Raw genomic sequence first — 20,520 nt, forward strand, 5'->3', positions numbered from 1 at the left:
ATGCGATCTCTGTCCATATCCTGAAATCTGTGTAGGAAGCAGACTGTCTGAAATAATGCCTTGACTAGCATGGGCGGTGTGGCAAGCTCTGCTCGCACAATGTCATGTGGGACTGAGGCCTTGCTGCGAATCAATCTAGATATCATGATCACCTGAGGTCTCTCCATCAATGTCCATACATAATCGGCAAGGCCTGGCCCCCATATAGCTACTCCATACATCAGTGCTGATGACTAGAGTATCAAAGAGCCACCCCTTGGTACGGGGCTCCTGGAAATGTGCCTGATGACACTGTCGCTCCATAAGAGCCAATGCTGAGTATCCTCTAGTAAGGCGGTCACGAGCTGCCTGTGTCATCGAGAAAGTCCCTGAAGCTGCTGTATAGGTGACTTCCAAATATACATATGATCCAGTGACCTCAATACTCCCTCCTGCTGCCATGAAAATACTCTGTCTGCGTATCTGAGCTGATGTATGAAATATAAGAACCTTGGTTTTACCAAGGTTCACTGTCATGCTTCTCTGTATGCAAAAATCATCCAATGCTAATAAATGCTGCTGTAATCCCTGAGCTGAATCTGAGACCAACACAATGTCATCTACATATAGTGAGATATGAACTGTGGCTCCACTGAGATCTATACCTCCACTGGCTCGCTGTTGAATAAACTCTGCTATCTCATCAATGTATAGCCCAAATAGAGTCGGTGAGAGTGGGCATCCTTGTTTCACACCAATGGTGCTCACAAGGGAATCTGATATACCTCTCGGACATCTGACTCTGCCAGTAACCCGCTCATATAGTGCATAAATACCCCACATCATGTCAACATCCACCCCCAGATCAAGTAGGCGTCTGAAAAGCCTCTCTCTCGAAACCATGTCAAAGGCTTTGCGGAAATCCACAAAGCAACAATACAATCTCTGTTTCTTCACTCGTGTCTGGTCGATCAAACAACAGAGAGTGAAGATGTGGTCTATGGTAGAAAATGCCCGTCTGAACCCTGCCTGTCCGAGTGTGCGCATGCACTCTCTCTCTGCCAGCGTGCTGAGCTCCTCCTCCATCACCGAGAGAGAGAGAGAGAGAGAGTCTTAGTTCCTCCTTTTTGGTGTACTTATTGCTAGAATGATAAACCAGTTATTAGAGTTATGATACGCCCACAGTTTTTAAACATTTTTTGTTTCAGTGTACTGGACGTGTCTTAACATCTTAGATTCCTTAAGAATCGACTTATAAGGAGCATTTCCAAATTCAAAGAGGATCGCCATATCTATTAGCTTTTCTAAATCACTCAACTACATGAATAGAACTAGTTGTAAAATATTTCCTAAAAAACATTGTGATTGCCTTTCCTTAGTCACATGGATGGAATTAGTTGAAATACACACACTACAATCAAGTGGATTTGACCAACGGCGGAAAACGTGTCATGTTAAATTTAACCCAGCTTTCATGTTCATACACATGATATTGGATGACTCGAGCTTCAGCTAAAGCACCCATATTGTAGTAGTAGCCTCATATTAGCTTTTCTTACAAATGGAGAACCATGCAACATTTGACCCTAGCTTATATAGGCACGTATATGATGCTATTTGCATGACTTAGGCTTCAAGTAAGCAACTATGTTTGGGTAGTTTCTCGTGTGGTTAGCAACTATGTTTGGGTAGTTTCTCGTGTGGTTACTTTGACTTCCAGATTGAACTTCCTCCATTACATCCAACTCGGAACACTATCACACAGCATTCCAATAATGAATGCATGCTACTTCAAGCTTTAGTTGAGCTGCTTGGTCAATCTCAACATAATCCCTGAAGATGTACCTTAAGAAGCTAGTGTTCTCAACCTTCCATCAAGTATTTCTTTGAATTGAGAGGAACTGACTGTATGATACTGCGCACCAGTGGGCATGCTTAATACTAAAGCTTATACATGATATCTTAATTGACAATGACCACCTCAGCCTTTGATAAATTTAACTTGACCTTTGAAAATTGAAATACTATGTATCAAGCAGTCGTGTGTCATGTTGGATACTAAAGCTTACATGAACACTGGTCATTTGTCTAGGAAACTCGGATAACAAAGCTTACATAAGCAATGACGGCCTTAAATTTCTCCACACCCACTTTCCCTTCCCATATTCACAATTACGAGCTCAACGGAAAAACTAAGGGAGAGAGGAAGGTGGGACCCACAGTGGTTTGCGTTATATGCACAAGCATGACATAGAATAAACAAACTGAAGGGTGAAGGCAGAGCCTAAGGACTTTCATGCACCATGGTTAGATGGACCTCCATGGGCTAGTTCCTCTCACTGCCTCAAACAGTGAGGAAAACATTTATGGCAGAGTCTAGCAGCTTTAAAGTTTATTAGGAGGCCTTCACACAACTTACAGTTTCAAAAGTGTTGTTTCAAGACAAGTGACTCCTCTATACAATGCTTGTAGAGCTTGTAAGGCCTGTATACAAGTGTCAAGGTTTATTATATACAGTGTTGTTTCAACACAAGTGACCATTCTAACAAAAGCTTGTAGATCCTGACACTTGTTTAAGCATTTTTGTAAATTTATCCCTGGAAAGCCACATACAGCTCTTGGGATACATGCTGACACTTAAAAGTTGCAGAGATGAAGCCACAAAGAGTAAGAAGAAAATCGATCATTCACACCCAGAAAAGTGGATTCCCACTAGCCACTGCTGCCACAAAAGGAGACTGAAGCAAGCAGCTGGTACATGTTCCTTTGTGCTTATAGAAAAGGGCCTTCATGGCCATGACCTCATCCACACCTCAACTATCCTACATGAGCTCGCCTATGTAAATGGCTGCATCAGGATGCTTGCCCTGTATCTTAAAACTTAACTTCGTTTTGATGCTTCAATGTTCGATTTGCAAGTACCTAGTAGTTAAAATAGCTATTGTATACTTGTGTTTTCCACCTCATAATGTGACACCACCTTCCTGTTCAGCAAAGGGTGCTATCTATTTTGACAAATAATACTTCCCGCTTTAATGCACATACTCATTTATTTTTCAGAGTGATCAGTTTTAGTTGTTTCCCATAGCTCTTTTACTTATAACAAAAGCTGTAAAATAGGACAACACGATCATACATCAGCCTGCCTTACAGAGTAACGTTACTGCCCTCTGTTGATGTTCTATATAAAACATCACAATGTGCAAGACATTAAGTTTCTGGTATTTATGAATCTCCTCTTTGAGGAATTATAGATTTTAATTTAAACTGATGGACCATCAGAGCTACTAATACACAGGCAGCCTCAATATTAAAGCATAATACATGCACTTTACATTATAAAACTTGATTACAGAAGCTTCTAGATAGATATTACACAGACTGCTGTAACCAGTGCATCCTCTGTTTACATAAAACTGAGCAGAGAGTACTTGACCCTCATGGAGATTTTTCCACTGTCCAAGTCCAGTTTAGCAGCAGTGACTATCCAGTGGCCAGGGATGTCTTGAGGTCCTCGTGTTAACTCAGTCATGTCTACAAACTTGAGAAGCTTTGAGCTTTGTACAGGCTTAGGTGGCCCACCAGGAAACACCGCAGAATCTACCAGCACAGCAGGAGAGCCCCTCTTGCCTGCTTTTGCTGTTGATGAAAAGGTGCTGGTAATGGAAGAAAAGAAGTTTGATTTCTGAGATGCAGGAGGCTGGTCCCATCGTGATGCCTGGATCATGCATCCTGGGATCTTTGTGAACAGCAATCTAAGATGCAAGACATTTTTTAGGCCATATGACTTGACTTCGAGCTTTGCACCTGTCACTACAAAAACACCATCCTTTCCATTTTTCCATTCACCTTGAAATTTGATAGGTTGTGTGCACACACAAGAAAAGCTCTTCCACTGCACAGGTTCAAACCATTTTTTGTCTGATCCTTCAGAACCATGCCACCTTGGCTCTTCAATATGGATTTCTTCATTCCAAAATTGATCTAGAGTTCGAGGTAGAACTGAAAGATGTTGTAGATGAATGGCAAGCCTGTTGCTCCTTTTACCTTCTAAGTATAGACGTATACCAGTCACAGGCCTCCTTGAGACTGCTACCTGCAAGTTTGGATGGAACTTTCAATAGAAATTTCTTAACTGCCCAGGAGGAGTTACCATAATAATTGTTTGAACCAACCTCAGTAGTATTAACAAATAGCCTGGGACCCATCAGACTGAACTGCAAAGATGGTGGGATGCCTCGAATCCGCAGAAGTCCAAGGGGTAACTCATTGTACTCTGGGATCCACTGCCTAGGAACTTGAAAGTCGAGGAAGTACCTTAAATCCTCCACTGGAGGTTTATCTGCCCTTGAAAGAAAAACAGCTGAAGGTCATAAATTGACCAATTGTTGTTGGCCGTGGCAAACACAGAGAGATACAGACAAAATATTTACATCGTAAATAAAGGTTGATAGCGTGTTGTAAAAAGCCAGTGCCAGAAACTCCTGTAATCAGAGATGTGATTGGGACAAAAGACATGGATATTGCATCAGGGGACAAACTGACAGTGTCTTGCCATTCATTATGAGACTTCGATAAAGGATTTCCTCCTCTTCTTCGACCTATTATTGTCACATCCTGCAGTGATCAAAGAGCACATAGCTCTGCTTCAATCAACAACCCAAATAAAATAAACAGACAACTATCTCATCCATTACTTTGGAGTTGGATGATTTTCCTCGGTTGCTTATAGCCCAAAAAGACATCCAAAGGAAAAGGAACATTTTTCCATGCTTTGAAATGAAATAAACTTTGATAAAAGACTCTTTTTAAGTAGTAATTCCAACAACCGAATGGCTCTAAATAAAGAAACCTCCGATAAGTGCACGACAAAGTTTACTTCATAACCAGGGTCTACTTGCATCTCTCATATAGCGGAACCAGAACAAGCACCACACGATGCAGATCGTCTCCAAGCTCACCTTGTTGGTTATGAAAAGTTGTGCACTATGCATATGAGCCACAGATGCTTGAGATGTCAATGAGTACATCTGCAAAAGTTGGAAAACATTTTAGAAAGTAACACAGTTAACAGACCTTTCAGCCATCATAATATCAATGTGTTATGATAGCAATGCCAAGAACAAACTGTTTTCAACTTCAAGTATGGACCCGAGTTGTGGCAGTAGCAAGACTTGGCAATGAAAAGGCTATTCCACAGAAAGCACAGATAATAATTTACACCCAAAAAAAAAAAAATTGCCTTGTCTTTTCATGAAACTGCCTGCTATTTCATTGTTATACAGAGTGCACACCTACTTTGTAGCAGAGAGAAGAAAGTTGAAGTTCTCCTTCATGGCATCCTTGTTCAACATATGAAAATTCTCATTACAACCCAACTGTCGATCTGTGGCAAGTAAGCAAGAAGAAGTGTGCCAAAGGAAATTTGCTTACACTCTATAATCAAGGAGAAATTACCAACTTTTTCCCAAGCTGAAGCAACTTAGACCAAAGGATTTTGCTAATATAATCACACCCTGTCCAGTCAAATAAGGCATGAGAACATTTATGATGATGGTGTACACTTCCTTTGACTTGTCCAAACTGAAAGCTGTGTCAAAAGGCAATTTGCCAATTCTAGCTCATTATGCCTTATCAATCTAGATGGCTCATCCAAGCTGAAAGCTGTGTCAAAAGGGCTATTTGCCAAATCTAGCTCATTATGCCTTATCAATCTAGATGACTCGTCCAAGGCGAAAGATGTGTCGAAAGGGAAATTCACCAATTCTAGCTGATTATGCCTTAACAAGCTAGCCAACTCTGTGTGTTCTTGTAAAGAGCGAGACAAACCCCCTCACTAGACTGACAAGTTTTTTTTCCCCCTTCAATAGAGCGCATTTCATCACTCATGGCTTGCACCCAATGTACATCCTGTCATGCATCCTCAAAACATGTTGGTTCATCCTCATCCAAAAGAGTATTGGCTAAAGCATATGCTTCCTCATCAGCACTAAGATGGCTTGTATCAACAAGTTGTGCTGCCCCTTTGCAATTCTAGCACCTAAACATGTACAGTAAGATAAAGGAGCATCAATACAACACTCTTTAAGTGTCTGTAACAGCCATCTAGGGATTGTTTTGGCTGTGTATAGCAGCCCTTTCTTATACAATTGAGTCATCCACTACCCTAGGACAAACTAGATCAACTAGAGACTGATGTGGGGCAAGTGAAGCATGTTCAACATGCTGTAATTGCTGATTTTCTGCAGTATAATCAACCCCTGAGCCAAAAGCGTATGGAAGAAGACCCTCAAAATACATCCAGAGTCTGAAGTGGCTGGCATTTCAAATTCAACATGCATATATGCTGAATTTTCAAAGAACATAACATCTCTACTCACAAAAACTTGCATATGAAAGGGTCACATAGCTTGTACCCTTTGCTTGCCCAACAAAAATGCATTTTACTACTTTATCATCAAGCTTTCCACGAAGCTCTTTGGGTACATGTTATTGAGCTAAAAATGCATTAGCTTAAACAGCCCCAAAACATGTGTCATGAGGACATGTATTTTTGAAACCTCACTTAACATGTGGATTAATTTTTAATCACATGATTAAGAAAATGTTGCACATGTGAGGTGTAACTAGGGTTAGAATAAATTTATGAGCCCGTGACCCGAGAAAATCGTAAGGTGTCAAAGGCAAAAGTTGCTACGAGTTATGTTGCACAAGTACTTGGTGGTATTTGGTGTCAATTGTTGGCCTAGGTCATTCATTTGACCGTAAGTGTCAGTTGGTGACACTAGAGATGTGTTTAATGGTACCTAACACCGATCTAATGGTCAAAGATGGACACAGAGAGACTTGGGAGTGGAAGATGCCTAGCCAATTTCATTATTGGCCAGTCAGATTATTTTTCTAGGCACCGAAATAATTATTAGATTAATTTTCAGTAATTAAAGGCTAAAAATTAATATTTAATGATGGATAATGTTGAAAAAACCATTTGGGAAGGCTGCTACTTGGCAAACTTGCCCATATAGGCTGGTAAAATGTTGAAGAAGAAGAAAAACAAGAGAATTCTTACTGTACCAAAGGTGGGAGAGCTGTGAGCAGCCATGGCCAGCCTATTTTCAGCCATTGCACCCAGCCACAAGTGAGTTTTGAGGAGGCGATTGCAGATTCGGACCCTCCACAATTGGGCGATTGTTTCCAGGTACAAGCTAACAACTGATTTGGATGTCTCAGCTATAGGCGACAATATTTAATGCTGTAGAGGCAAGGCAACAACTGCATTTGATTGATTTTCGGTCATTCTTCACGACAAAACTCTGAATTTTCTCTCTCTACAGTTTTCTCTCTCATCTCCCAGCCATTTCACAACCTTGTTCCAAAGATCTCAGCATTTGGATCCTTGGAGCCCGAGAAATTGCAAACTTCTCTACTGTAAACCCTAATTTACAGCAGAAATTAGGGTTTAGCAGCAGCCTCCGAAAGCATGCCAAAAATTGGAAGCTCCAAGACTTAAATTTTTCAGGGCTGAAGGTGTATTTCAGCTAAATTCAAGTGGAGAACTAGCCAGCCATTGAATTTGGAGCATTTCCATCTCGTCTATGAAGTGGGTGAAGGCCAATTAAGTGCCCGAATCAAGGGGCAAATCAAATTGAAGACTTACTGGTCACTTTGGACAACAAGGGGAGTTTGGATTGCGAAAGGGATCGAGAGAATCCCATTGTAAATAAACTTCTTCTTCAATAAAGCTAAAGAAATACCGAAAGGGGAGCCAATTTTGGGCCCAATCAAGTGTGTATTGTCCAAGATCAATAGGTAAATTGTATTTTCAAATTTGCATTTATTGTTTGTTGCTATTGTAATCAAGGATTTACCACCCATCCACAGAAGGAAAACTGGTTTCAACATGCTTAATTAATGAAGTAACCTTGTTTATTTAAAAGAAATGTGTTCCTAGAGAGTATCAATGTCCCATAAGCACAAACCCACTTGGGAGGGCCCAAACTTTCTATAAATAAGTATGTTACCCTCCATTCAATGATAGATCTCGTTTTTGCAAGTTTCACGTGTTTTCAGCTTGCTGCCCATACCCCTTTCACGGAAAACATCGCAGTCTCGGCTGCCCCTTGCTGTCATCTATAGTTTGGCACCTGTTTCCAGCCTTCCACCTACAATTTGCAGCTGTTTACAGTAGAGCGATTGTTGCTGATCACTCTCCAGCTGCCGCCTGCTTAGTTTTCTCTCTCCTCCCTACTGTCGCTGCTGTTTTTCTCTCTCCTTAGCCTGTTGCAACAAATTTTCTCTCTCCACTGCTTGTGTTTGTTGTTTTCTCTCCTGCACCTGTATTTTTAGTCTATCTCTTCCCTCACCTGCGTTGTTAGTTTTCTCTCTCCTCACCTGCGTTTTTAGTCTTTCTCTCTCTTGCACTGTTGTCTGCATCATCAGATCCAACCTTCCTTAGCTGCGTTTGCTGGCGGTCAACATCCAGCGGTTGCCTTGCTGCGATTTGGGATCTATTCAAAGTACAACACACTCTCCAACTCATTACCCCTGCCTTGATCCTTGAGATACAAGAGTTCGAGGTTCAGTATTCATTCACTGCATAGTGTGTTTGCTACATGAGTATTGTATATTCAACAATCATATCACTTCATTTATTTTCTGTGTTCATTGTCTCTGAGTTACCCTAAACCTAGCTATGTTCTTTTATCAGTCTCTGCTTGGTCATATGGTTTCTGTTTATGTTTCTGTGTTAGGGTATTTCTTTACATGGTATCAAAGCAAGGTTCTCTGAGAGAAACCCAGGCCTTGATCTGAAAGCTCTCCGCAAAAGCAAGAGCAACAGTAGGTTCAAATGACTTCGAACACAACACCACCAATTTAGTCTCCAGAAACATCTATGCCGAGAACCGAGAGAGAGTGGGCAGACGAGCTTGCTCCACAAAGTTCCGATATAGTGAAAGACACTTCTGACCACAAGGAAGAAACAAAGTTATGTAAGTTGTCTGATAAAGAATATCACATGATCATGGCTTACAGACAAAAGAAGATTAAGAAGCTCGACCGAAGGATTTCCCTTCAAGAAAAGCTATTTAATGAAGGTATACATGACTTTCTCTCTTCAGATTTTGCGCATAAGTCTGATGACGTTGCACGGCCGTCTCGAGACCTCCATCAAGGATGGACCCCTGTTGAAGAAAGGGATCCGGAGTATATTCCATTCTTTCATCCTCTTCCATCTACTCGGGTGCAAGGTTGACATCCACTCTTACTCTTGCTATGATACAGGCAGAGTTATGGCATGCTAGCATGGGGCATGTGAACTTTGGCAGCTTGATGCTCTTACAGCGCACACAGATGCTAGATGGATTACCTCTACTGGAGAGATCTCCTTGTTAGCGATCAGAGCAGCTAGCCGGGCAGCCAGTCGGACTGCAGTCGGGGATTGTACAGTCGGACTGCCACGTGGCAGTCCGACCTGTTTCTGACAGTCGGCTGCATTTAATGCAGCCGACCTGCCTATTTGATGCGCCCTCATTCTGGCTATTTATAGCCGAGTTTTCAGCCTTCTGCACACATTCTTCTGCTCGCAGATTACAGGCTGGTGGCTCGCACACATTCCGTCTCTGTTCGCAGATTTCAGACAGGAGATCGTGCAGACTGCAGCGGACTTCGAGGTGAACAGCAGGTTGCATCGTCGAGGTGGAGACACGCAGTCCAGCGCACTGCGCCCGTGTACATATCTGCATATCTTTGTATACAACACACTTTATACAGCAGATCTTCATTGTCTCTTTCTCTCTCTTCTCTCTGCGTTCTCTCTCTCTCAGTCCTACGCTTCCGCACCGCTGCACTCTGACATGGTATCAGAGCAGTGTAGTAGGGCTGACTGAGTGCAAAACCAACCTGAAGAGGAGTTTTCATCACAACACAAGGCTGCGTTTTCAGCGTTTGAGGGCAGGCAAGAGGGCTGCGCCTTGGAACAAGGCTGAAGCGAGCGTGGGCGCGCAGGAAAGGAGTCCAGGTGGTGGATTTGCTGCTGTTTACTGCTGTTTGACGAGGAGGGAATTTGAGTTTTCAGCTTTCAAGTGCAGGTTTTGCTTTTTTCATCGCCTCCAACGGGTGAAGAAGTTTCGGGACACGGAAGAGCCCTAGCAAGCTGAGCTTTCACAGTCAGAGGGGGCTGCTTTTGCGTTTGTGAAGGCATTATAGGTGAAGATGTCTACAGAGATTGACTTGGAGTTCCAGACGATTATGGACCGGAAGGTGCCTGTCTTACCGGCTCTTCCCACAGATCAAAAGCTCGATGGCGACAACTATCGCATCTGGCGCGTGATGATGTTAGCCATTCTTGAGTCCTACGATTTGGCGGAGCTTGTACAGGAGGAGATCGACCGGCCCTCGGTGAGAGATGAGTCCAAACTCTCTTCCGATGCTTGTGCGGAGTTGGCCAAGGCACAGTCTCACTGGGACAAACTGAATGCCAGGATTCGTTCCTTTCTTTTTCTATCTTGTACTACAGCCGTGATAGCCCACATCGAGCACTTGACGGTTGCTCGGGAGATATGGCTGGAGCTTGATCAGATGTATAACCGGATGACCCTTATGAAGCGGGTTTCTTTGGAGGTGCAGATGCGGACCTTGTCCGTCCGTGAACAAGTCTTCTTCATTGCGGGAGCACATCAACAAGCTTAGACAGCTTCAGATGCAGGTTCAGAATGCGGGAAAGCCGATTTCCTCCGAAGACATGGCAATCACACTCTTTTCCCAGTTGCCGCCACGATTCGGTGCTTTCTACTCCGCCCTCATTGCTTCAGGGCGAGAGTCCACTCTTCGGTGGGAAGAGTTGGTTCCTATGGTCTTGGACCAAGAGGAACAATTGAAGGGACAAACTACTTCCAAGTCGGAGGCACTGACAGGTCAAGCCTCTCAGAAGAAGGAAAATGACCAAAAGAAGAAGAAGGGGGATAACAAGTCAAAGAAGGACAAGGACAAGGACAAAGAATCCACATGCCATATTTGTGGAAAAACCGGCCATTGGAAGAAGGATTGTCCTGACAAAGACAAGAAGGACACCAACAAGAAGAACACGAAGGATTCTGGACCGGTGGCTGCACCCTCATCAGCTGCGTTTCTTCATCTAGCTGTCATTGAGGACTCTACACCGAAAACTTCTGATGCTGCGATGACGGCTCCCCAGGCTCGAGAGTGAATCGTTGATAGTGGTGCCTCCCGGCACATGACTCCTTCATTAGATGGTGTTGCCCAGTTGCGACCTTCGCGTGGGCAGATTCTCATTGGAGATAGCTCTTCAGTGTCTATTGCAGGACGGGGTGAGATGCAGCTTATTCTAGATGGACGTGGAGGTACCCATACCTCAGAGGCCTTGCATGTACCATGTTTAGAGTATCATCTTCTGTCAGTTCATAAGATTTGTTCCCTTGGACTTTTGGTGGAGTTTGACAGTGATTCGGTGCGAGTCCTTGATCGTGGGTCAAGGAAGGTTCTCTCATCAGGATATGAGGAGAATGGCATCTACAAATTGAAGTCTTCTACCGCCCTCTCTATTCTTCTTCTTACCTCTCAGACATAGTCAGAGCTATGGCATGCTCGGTTCGGTCACCTCAACTATGCTTATCTTCGGAGGGCGTCACGTGGACAACTGGTTCAAGGGTTGCCGGACATAGTGGTGAGCCAGCAGCCATGCGTCTCCTGCATTCGTGGGAAACAGCAAAGGGATGCAATTCCCAACACATCTTTACGGCGGTCTACTTCACTGATGGAGCTTGTATCTACGGATCTTTGTGGCCCTATGAGGAACGAGTCCTTGCGAGGGAGCTCGTACTTCATGTTGATCGTAGATGACTATAGCAGGATGACATGGGTCTATTTCTTGGCATTGAAGTCAGAAGCTTCCTCCCACTTCAAGGATTGGCTTCTCTTTGAGGAGAACCGGTCAGGCCGGAGATTGAAGATCTTGCGATCCGACAAGGATGGTAAATTTGTTTCTAATGAGTTTGCTCGTTTTTGTGCAGATAAAGGTATACCAAGAGTTTGCTAATACCAACACTCCTCAAGAAAATGGCATTTTTGAACGGAAGAACCGAAGTGTGATCGAGATGGCGCACACCATGATGGAGCACCGACAAACACCTCAGTTTCTGTGGGCCGAGGCTGTGGCTACTGCAGTCCACATCCTTAACCGATCCCCCACTTCGGCCGTTGATGGGATGACACCTTTTGAGGCCTACTTTGGGACTAAGCCCGATGTTTCTTACTTTAGGGTTTTTGGGTGTGATGCCTATGTTCACATTCCCAAGGCTCATCGTGATAAATTGGAAGCAGCTTTCCGAAGACAGGTGTTTGTTGGCTACAGCTCCCAGTCCCAAGGCTATCGTTTGTATGATCCCGTCAAGCGAGATGTGTACACCAGTCGAGATATGCGGTTCGTGGAGGTTCCGGCCATAGTAGCGGGTGTGGAGCATCCCGTTCTTGGAGATCCAAGGGAAAGTTGGGCTCTCGCAACAGTTCCTTTGGAGCCCGCGCCTTTTGATTCCGATTCTGTTTCTGATACAGAGTCTACTGTTCCACCGGTCACCCCCGAGGAGTTACCACCGGTGGATATCCCAGAGTCTTCAGCTGCTGGAGAGAGACGAGGAGAGGTCCGACCTCCTCCTCGTTGGGCCCATGACACACTCCGTGATTCAGGGATCGAGGGGGTCTCTGAGGAGTGGGGACTACAGGATGATCCGCGGTGATCACGGCGGCACTAGGCACATTCTTCGGAGCTTGTTTGCTCTAACTATTGTTTGATGACCCGTGTTATGCAGGATCGAGAGCCCACCTCCGTGAAGGAGGCTTTACAGTCCGCACCATGGAAGAAAGCTATGGAAGCAGAGTTGGAGGCTATTGAGAGGAATGGCACTTGGTCACTCATGCCACGCCCCCCGAATAAGAAGGTGATTGGCGTCAAATGGGTCTTCAAGACCAAGTACCTTAGTGATGGTTCTTTGGACAAGCACAAGGCTCGCCTTGTTGCTAAAGATTTTGCACAGCGCCCAGGGATTGATTGTCATGACACTTTTGCCCCCACTGCTCATATGGCGACTATTCGAGCTGTTCTTGCCTTGGCTGGCCATAGGAGATGGCCTGTCTACCAGTTGGATGTGAGGTCGGCCTTCCTCAATGGTGATTTGAAGGAGGAGATCTATGTCGAGCAGCCTCCTGGCTTTGGATCTTCAGATGGGAAAGTCTACAGGTTGAAGAAGGCCTTGTATGGCCTCAAGCAGGCTCCGCGTGCATGGAACGAGAAGATTGATTCGTTCCTTCAGTCACAGTTGGGATATCGGCGTTCCAAGGCCGATCCGCAGCTTTATGTCCACACTTCCGAGGTTGGTTGTATGCTTTTTGTGTTGTATGTTGATGATTTGATTGTCACAGGTGATCATGCACAGGTCAAAGAGACGAAGGCAGCTTTACATCAGACGTTCAAGATGACGGAATTGGGTCTACTCCGTTTCTTTTTGGGCCATGAGATTTATCAGTCTCGGGGGGGGATTTTCATCTCTTAGCAAAGATATGTACAGGAGCTCTTGGTTTCTTTTGCGATGGAGGATTGTCGGACCCTTTCTACTCCTATGGATCCGAACTGGAAGGCCACTTCCCATTCAGCTTCTCCCATGGTGGATGCTTCCCGCTATCGTCAGTTGATTGGATCATTGATTTGGCTCCTCAACACTCGTGTTGATCTGTGTTTTGCTATTGGGCTCTTGGCAGGGTTCATGAGTGAACCTCAGACGGTGCATTGGCAGGCTGCCCAGAGGATACTTCGGTATTTGAGGGGGACGTCTGATTTAGGGATTCATTATCCAGCAAGCACAGGTGGTTCTGATCTTGTTCTTGCAGGTTGGAGCGACTCGGATTGGGCCGGTGATGTGGACCACAGGCGGTCTACTACAGGTTATTATTTTACCTTGGGTGCCGGTGTTATCTCATGGAGTAGCAAGAAGCAGCCCACGGTAGCCCTTTCGTCTACTGAGGCGGAGTATCGGGCCACGTCTTCCACCACACATGTGAGGCTGTGTGGCTTCGGAGATTGTTGGAGGAGCTTGGCTGCCCCCAAACTCGTCCTACTTTGCTACAATGCGACAATGAGAGTTGCATTGCCTTGGCAAGGAATCCTGTTTTCCATGCCCGGACAAAGCACATAGAAACCCAATACCACTTCATCAGAGAGAAGCTTCTGATTAAGACCATCGCTGTGGAGTACTGCAAGACGGAGGACAATCTTTCAGATTTGTTTACAAAGGCACTTCCCCAGGCTCAACTTCAGAGACATGCCAGATCCCTCACGCTTCTGCCCCGCCCAGGCTCTGAGAGGGGGTGTTAGCGATCAGAGCAGCTAGTCGGGCAGCCAGTCGGACTGTACAGTCGGACTGCCGACCTGTTTCTGACAGTCGGCTGCCTATTTATAGCCCAGTTTTCACCCTTTTGCACACATTCTTCTGCTCGCAGATTACAGGCTGGTGGCTCGCGCAAATTCCGTCTTTGTTCGCAATTTCAGACAAGAGATCGTGCAGACTGTAGCGGACTTCAAGGTGAACAGCAGGTTGCATCGTCGAGGTGGAGACACGGAGTCCAGCGCACTGCGCCCGTGTACATATCTGCATATCTTTGTATACAGCACACTTTATACAGCAGATCTTCACTGTCTCTCTCTCTCTTCTCTCTGCGTTCTCTCTCTCTCAGTCCTACGCTTCCGCACCGCTGCACTCTGACACTCCTGAGCACTTGTGCAAAGGATGTATTTGGGAAAAATGCTTCGTTTTTCGTTTCCCCGTAATGTTGCTTTTAGAGCAACAACCAAGTTGCAGTTAGTGCATTCAGATGTATATGGGTCTATACAGACAAAGTCATTGGGAGGATGTTACTATTTTGAGACTTTTATTGATGACTTTACTCGATTTTGTTGGGTCTACTCTTTGGTCAAAAAGTCAGAAGTGTATGATGCATTCTTGCCTTTTATTGCACTTCTTGAAAACCAGTTTGATTGTAAAATTAAGACTCTCCGTTCAGACTGAGGGGAGGAATACATGTCCTTTATGCTGAATTCTTTTTTGAAGCAAAAGGGCATTGTCCATCATTTCACTACTGCTAATACTCCATAGCAGAATGGGGTTGCAGAGAAGAATCGGTCACTCATGGAGATGGCTAGATGTATGCTGAAAGCAAAGAGTTTGCCACACAGTTTTTGGATGGAAGCCGTTATGTGTGCTTGCCATGTTTTGAACAGATGCCCCACCAAAGCATTGAAAAAATTACACCTTTTGAGGCTTGGAACAGTCAGAAACCTTCTGTTGGACACTTTCATACCTTTGGGTGCCTTGCATATGCACACATTCCACAGGTACTCTATCACAAGACTGTGACAACTAGTTTCTTTTTGTTGATTTCTTTATTACATATTTTATTTGGTTTTTCTTTTTGGAAGGATCCCTCTTGAAATCTAAACGCCTGAGTTGCATGGCCAGTATGTGAAATGGACACGAATGTCTAGTGAGTCAAGACTGGACAGTTAAGGTCCAGTATAAGTCTGGAAGAGATTGATGGTACTGTAGATTGACAAGCCTGGAAGAGACTTGTGAAAGTGTATATGGACAAGTGTGTTGAAGAACTAGCCTGGAAGAGACTAGTTTAAAGTGAAGATGGACAAATCTTCAAGAGATTAGTCCATGTGGGGTCATCAGTGGAAATTCACTTTCAATTGAGCTACATTATAGATTTCGATGTAGCCATAGTCTACAAAGATGGTCAGAAGACTAGTGGGGATGCAATGGAAGCAACTCCTAAAATTTAGGGAGTTACTATTTTTGGACCTCAGAATCTGTTCGCGTCATTATCTTCGTTTTTGTACGAGGATTAACCCTCTGTTCTGTGCCGAGGTCAAATTTTGAACCGAGGATGAAGAATTTTAGACCGAAAGGTTTAAACAGGAAAATTGTTACATGTATACCATGTGTCACAATTTGGGCATAAATTCCCAAAAGAGAGATAGAGGGCAGCACAAAAACGAGTTTCAATGCATGGGGGGCTCATTTTTGTGAAAGGGAGATGGATTGCTACAGATGGAGAGCTCTTGAGAGCTGATCTACCTTGTCTATGATGCACAGAGGCTTGAGCTTGCTTCCTACTCTCTCTCTTTCTCTCCCTGACAGTATGGTTATGCTGCAGAATCAAGGGCCTTTCTTCTGATTCAGGTACAGCTGTGTGGAATATGCTGTTTTTGCATGAGGCAAGAGCCTCCTTTCTCCAGGAACAGGAGCAGTTGTTTGCAGTTCCCAGCAAGGACAGGTGAGGGCGGTAATCTCACCAAGCAAGTGTCTGAATCAGCACTAAATCAGTACTGATTCTGGACTGTTCAGAGGTTATTTCAGAGCCCAATTGATGTCAGAATCAAGGGGCACTTGGCCCAGATGATGCAGGACAGTGCAGGGAACAAAATGAGCTGAGAACAGGTGTCAGAACAGGTCTGAACCAATAATTACAGTGGGCTGAACAATACAGGGAATAGTATGAGTTGTAAACAGGTTTCAGAACAGGTCTGAACCAGTAAATACAGCAGGTTGAAATGGTCAATTCTGCACTCCAACCAAAAGATTCAGACTTGGGCAGAGTTTCCCCTCCTGGTCGGCTTGTTTTGGGTTAGTAATTGTACTGTTATGCTACCAAATTTCACCTAGAATAGGTGAAAGACAGCCCATTGTATTTTTCCTCTTTTTAAAAATAAAGAAATACCGCAAGGGGCGCCTAACTTAGGGGCCAACAAGGTGTCTGTGTGACAACAGGAGCATTCTAGCTTCCTGTATGTCTTCTTGATTCTGTGTCTTTAAATTCAGGTAAAGTGGGCGACTGTTAAATTGGGTGAAAGCATTTATTTATTTTGGTTGTACACTACCGCCCTTCCCAGTGAACAGGCCGGTTACATACTCAAAAAAAAGTTGGATAACAAGGCTATCAAATGCATTTTTGTGGGATATAGTAGTGAGAGCATAGGCTACAGACTCTATGATCCTATCTCTAAAAAGGTGTTTATCAACAGGGATGTATTATTTGATGAAAAATCATAATTGTACCTGGCTAGTTTAGACACATATCAAGCTGCCCGTGATGTATTTTAAGGGCTGTTGCCCATTACATTTGGTGATTCAGCTAGAGTTTCAGCAAGTGAACTCTATGTTCAGCCAGCTGCTCCTTTGGAAAATGTAGAAAATCAGCCATTGGCTGATCTGAATATTCAGCAAAGAGCTGAAACTGAAATTCAATAAGACCTCATGCACATTTAGGAGGCAAGACAAATGCCTAGATGGTATTTACATACTATGAAAGATAGTCATCTAGATGCACCCGTGGCTGGTCGTACTAGAAGGCAAGCTCGTATGCATGATACTGCACATACCATGGAGTTTGTTATTGCAGCAAGCACAATTGATGATGAGGAGCCTGAATGTTTTGAGGATGCACAACAGAGTGTGCATTGGATGGCAGCAATGCAAGCTGAATTGGATTCTATCACTAAGAATCAAACATGGGATTTGGTGTCTTTGCCCTTTGGGAAGAAAGCCATTGGAACAAAATGGGTCTACAAGCTGAAACGGAATGCAAATGGATCCATTGACAAATATAAGGCAAGGCTTGTAGCTAAAGGCTATGCACAAAAGAAAGGCATTAACTATGAGGAGACATTTTCTCCTACTTCCCGCATGACGACGATCAGGTCTAAGGTTGCTTTGGCTGGCCATTATGAATGGACTGGGCATCAGTTGGATATTAAAACTACATTTTTACATAGGAAACTTCATAAGGAAGTATATGTACAACAGCCCATTAGTTTTGCAGCTGAGGGCTCGGAACACTTGGTTTGCAAGCTGAAAAAAGCTTTATATGGCTTGAAACAAGCTCCTAGAGCTTGGTATGAAAAGATAGATGCTTTCTTGCTTAGCCAAAGGTTCATAAACAGCTCATCTGAGTCTACCCTTTACGTATGTAAAGAGGGGGAATCCATGTTGATCATCTATCTATATGTTGATAATCTCTTGCTTACAGGGACACATGCTGATCAGATTTCAACATTTAAACAAAATTTACAGCAAACTTTTGATATGTCACACTTGGGGTCTTTGCATTATTACTTCGGCATTCAGTTCATACATTATGCTAGAGGTATTGGGTTATCACTGTCAAGATACATTGGTAAACTTCTTGAGAAGTTTGGCTTACAGGATTACAAGCCAATCTATACACCAATGGAACCTAGACTAAAGCTGTCATTACATGATGATAGTGATTTGTTTGATATACACACATATGCTCCAGCAGTTGGATGTCTTATTTACCTATGCAACACTAGGCCGGACATACAGTTTGCAGTTTCAGCCCTAAGCAAATATATGCATCAACCACGCATGTCACATTGGCAAGCTGTTAAGCGTGTCTTCCATTACTTGCAAGGTACTTGTGTATCTTGGCAACAATCCACTGCTACCACATCGTCATGTGAAGCTGAATACAAGGCAGCTTTCACTACCACAATTGAATGCGTATGGATTAGACGTTTGCTAGCTGATCTGAATGTATCTGTTATAGAGCCTGCTTCTTTGTTCACTGACAATCAGAGTGCCATTGCAGTGGCACGGAACCCAATGTTTCATGCACGCACGAAACACATTGAGATACATTATCACTTTGTCAGAGAAAGACTACATGCAGGTAATATCAGCCTTGTCTATTGTCCTACCACCAGTAATGTGGCAGACATCTTCACCAAAGCTTTTCCTCGTGACAAATTTGAAGATGCTTTAAATTTGATCTCCTTTGGTAGCGGATGATCCTTGTACTCTTAATCACTCTTCACTCTAGGGGGGTTTGTTGGGTTTTCTCACTTACGCCTCACTGACGCCTACGCTCACATAGGAGTGTCGGTGATCAATAGGACACTGGGGCACTTTTTACTCTCGGTATGAGAGGTTTTTTCCCCCAGACTTAATTGTCTTATTTCGTATATGCTTATGTCACACACTTACGGGCACTTATCATGTTCAGGTGTGAACACCCCTTACAACCCTAAGGTTTAAGGGTTGTACTTTGTACTTTCAAATTACACTCTTTCAGTCTATTGCATTGGATGTCGTGCTTCACTCTCACAGTCTACTGATTTCTGTGCTGAGCTTCGATCCTGTCTTCATCTCACATCTTTGTCCAACAATTGATGGATGCTGCCCTATTGGAGCTGCTGCTGCCAACATTTGGAGCTGTCTGAAGCTGCCAACCACAAAGCCGGAGGTCAGCCCATGTCAGGTGGCTGCCACCCAATCACCCAAGTTCCCAACATTCAAACATCCTCAGGGAGCTGTCATCATCATGCTCAGCCCCTGCATTTTGCTGCAGCTGGCCTACATCAGCAATCTACATCTGTGTTTCCTCTCTTGAAGAGCTGCCCAGCAGTCACCAGATTGCAGCCACTCATTCGGACAGATCTTCAGCAGTACTTTTGTGCTTTCTCCTCAAGATTGGGTACCCAAAAGTTATCTTGACAGCAGCCACCATTCCCAAAGATTACCTCATCATCTTCATCACCTACAGCTCTTGAGGACTGTGTTTGCTCCCTCTGTTGCTGTCCATTATCGCCTATGTCTTCTCCAACATCCTGCCTACCTGGAGGACTGCATTTCACTGCCTCCACAGAGCATCCTCATCCACAAGTGTTGTTGCCTGATCAATCAGGACAGTGATGTCATCTCTGAGCTCTGATTAGCACATCAATACCCATCCCAAAGAAACGGAACTTTGAGGCTCACTCCATTGCATCAGCATTGTACATCATTCAATATTCCATTCACTTCTAATGTTTCTATGTCACAGTGTTTATTGTATACAGTATGTTTCTCCCTACACACCCTATAGTTTCTTTACACATGCCATTTTGTAAGTCTTTCTCAACCCCAAAAAGGAGACACATGACAAAACAAAGCCCTGCACGGGTCATCTAAATGCTAGAGATAATCATAAAGATATTAAGTTACCTGTCAAGATGGATACAAGTAGTATACCTTGAAACCATGCACATCAAGGAAATTTAAGAATGAAAATACAATGTCATCATACCTCATTTTCTTTTGAGACTAATAGTCTGCTATTGCTACCATCTGTGAAACACTGGTCTCCTGCAAGCTTCAAATGTCGTCGAATCTCTTTTGCTGACAAGGATGACGAACTGCTTTCTTTCAAGTATAAGACATCTTGACCTCCAATGTTGACTGCCACAATTATGTGAGTCCCATATTTTTCAATAAACCTGCACTATGAAAAGTTATAAGAGCGCTCTCTCTCTTTTCCCTCCCTCCCCACCCCCCCGCTCCCAATAAACCTGCACTATTCAAAGTTGTAAAAACTCCCTCCCTCCACAGCGCGTGTGTGTGTGGTGGTTTTGGGGGGGGGAGAGATTCCCTCATAGATCTCCAAGCTGCATGCATGATATGACACACCCTTGAG

General features: G+C 44.0%; 1 protein-coding gene across 1 annotated transcript in view; it reads right to left on the minus strand.

The window, feature by feature from the left end:
* Positions 1-3,287: 3,287 nt before the first annotated feature.
* LOC148010056 (MACPF domain-containing protein At4g24290-like) overlaps positions 3,288-20,520 on the minus strand; it is a 39,183-nt gene continuing 21,950 nt past the window's right edge. Inside the window, exons 3-7 of the mRNA XM_087672724.1 lie at positions 20,134-20,323; positions 4,941-5,009; positions 4,413-4,596; positions 4,155-4,321; positions 3,288-4,075 (exon numbers count right to left, since the gene is read on the minus strand). Coding sequence (XP_087528850.1) covers positions 3,386-4,075; positions 4,155-4,321; positions 4,413-4,596; positions 4,941-5,009; positions 20,134-20,323 — 1,300 coding nt within the window. The 3' untranslated portion in view covers positions 3,288-3,385. The remainder of the gene's footprint in view (positions 4,076-4,154; positions 4,322-4,412; positions 4,597-4,940; positions 5,010-20,133; positions 20,324-20,520) is intronic.

This window comes from Lygodium microphyllum, chromosome 30 (genome assembly GCF_053477565.2).
Source record: "Lygodium microphyllum isolate KBCC chromosome 30, Lygodium_microphyllum_v1.1.10, whole genome shotgun sequence".
Taxonomy (NCBI): domain Eukaryota; kingdom Viridiplantae; phylum Streptophyta; class Polypodiopsida; order Schizaeales; family Lygodiaceae; genus Lygodium; species Lygodium microphyllum.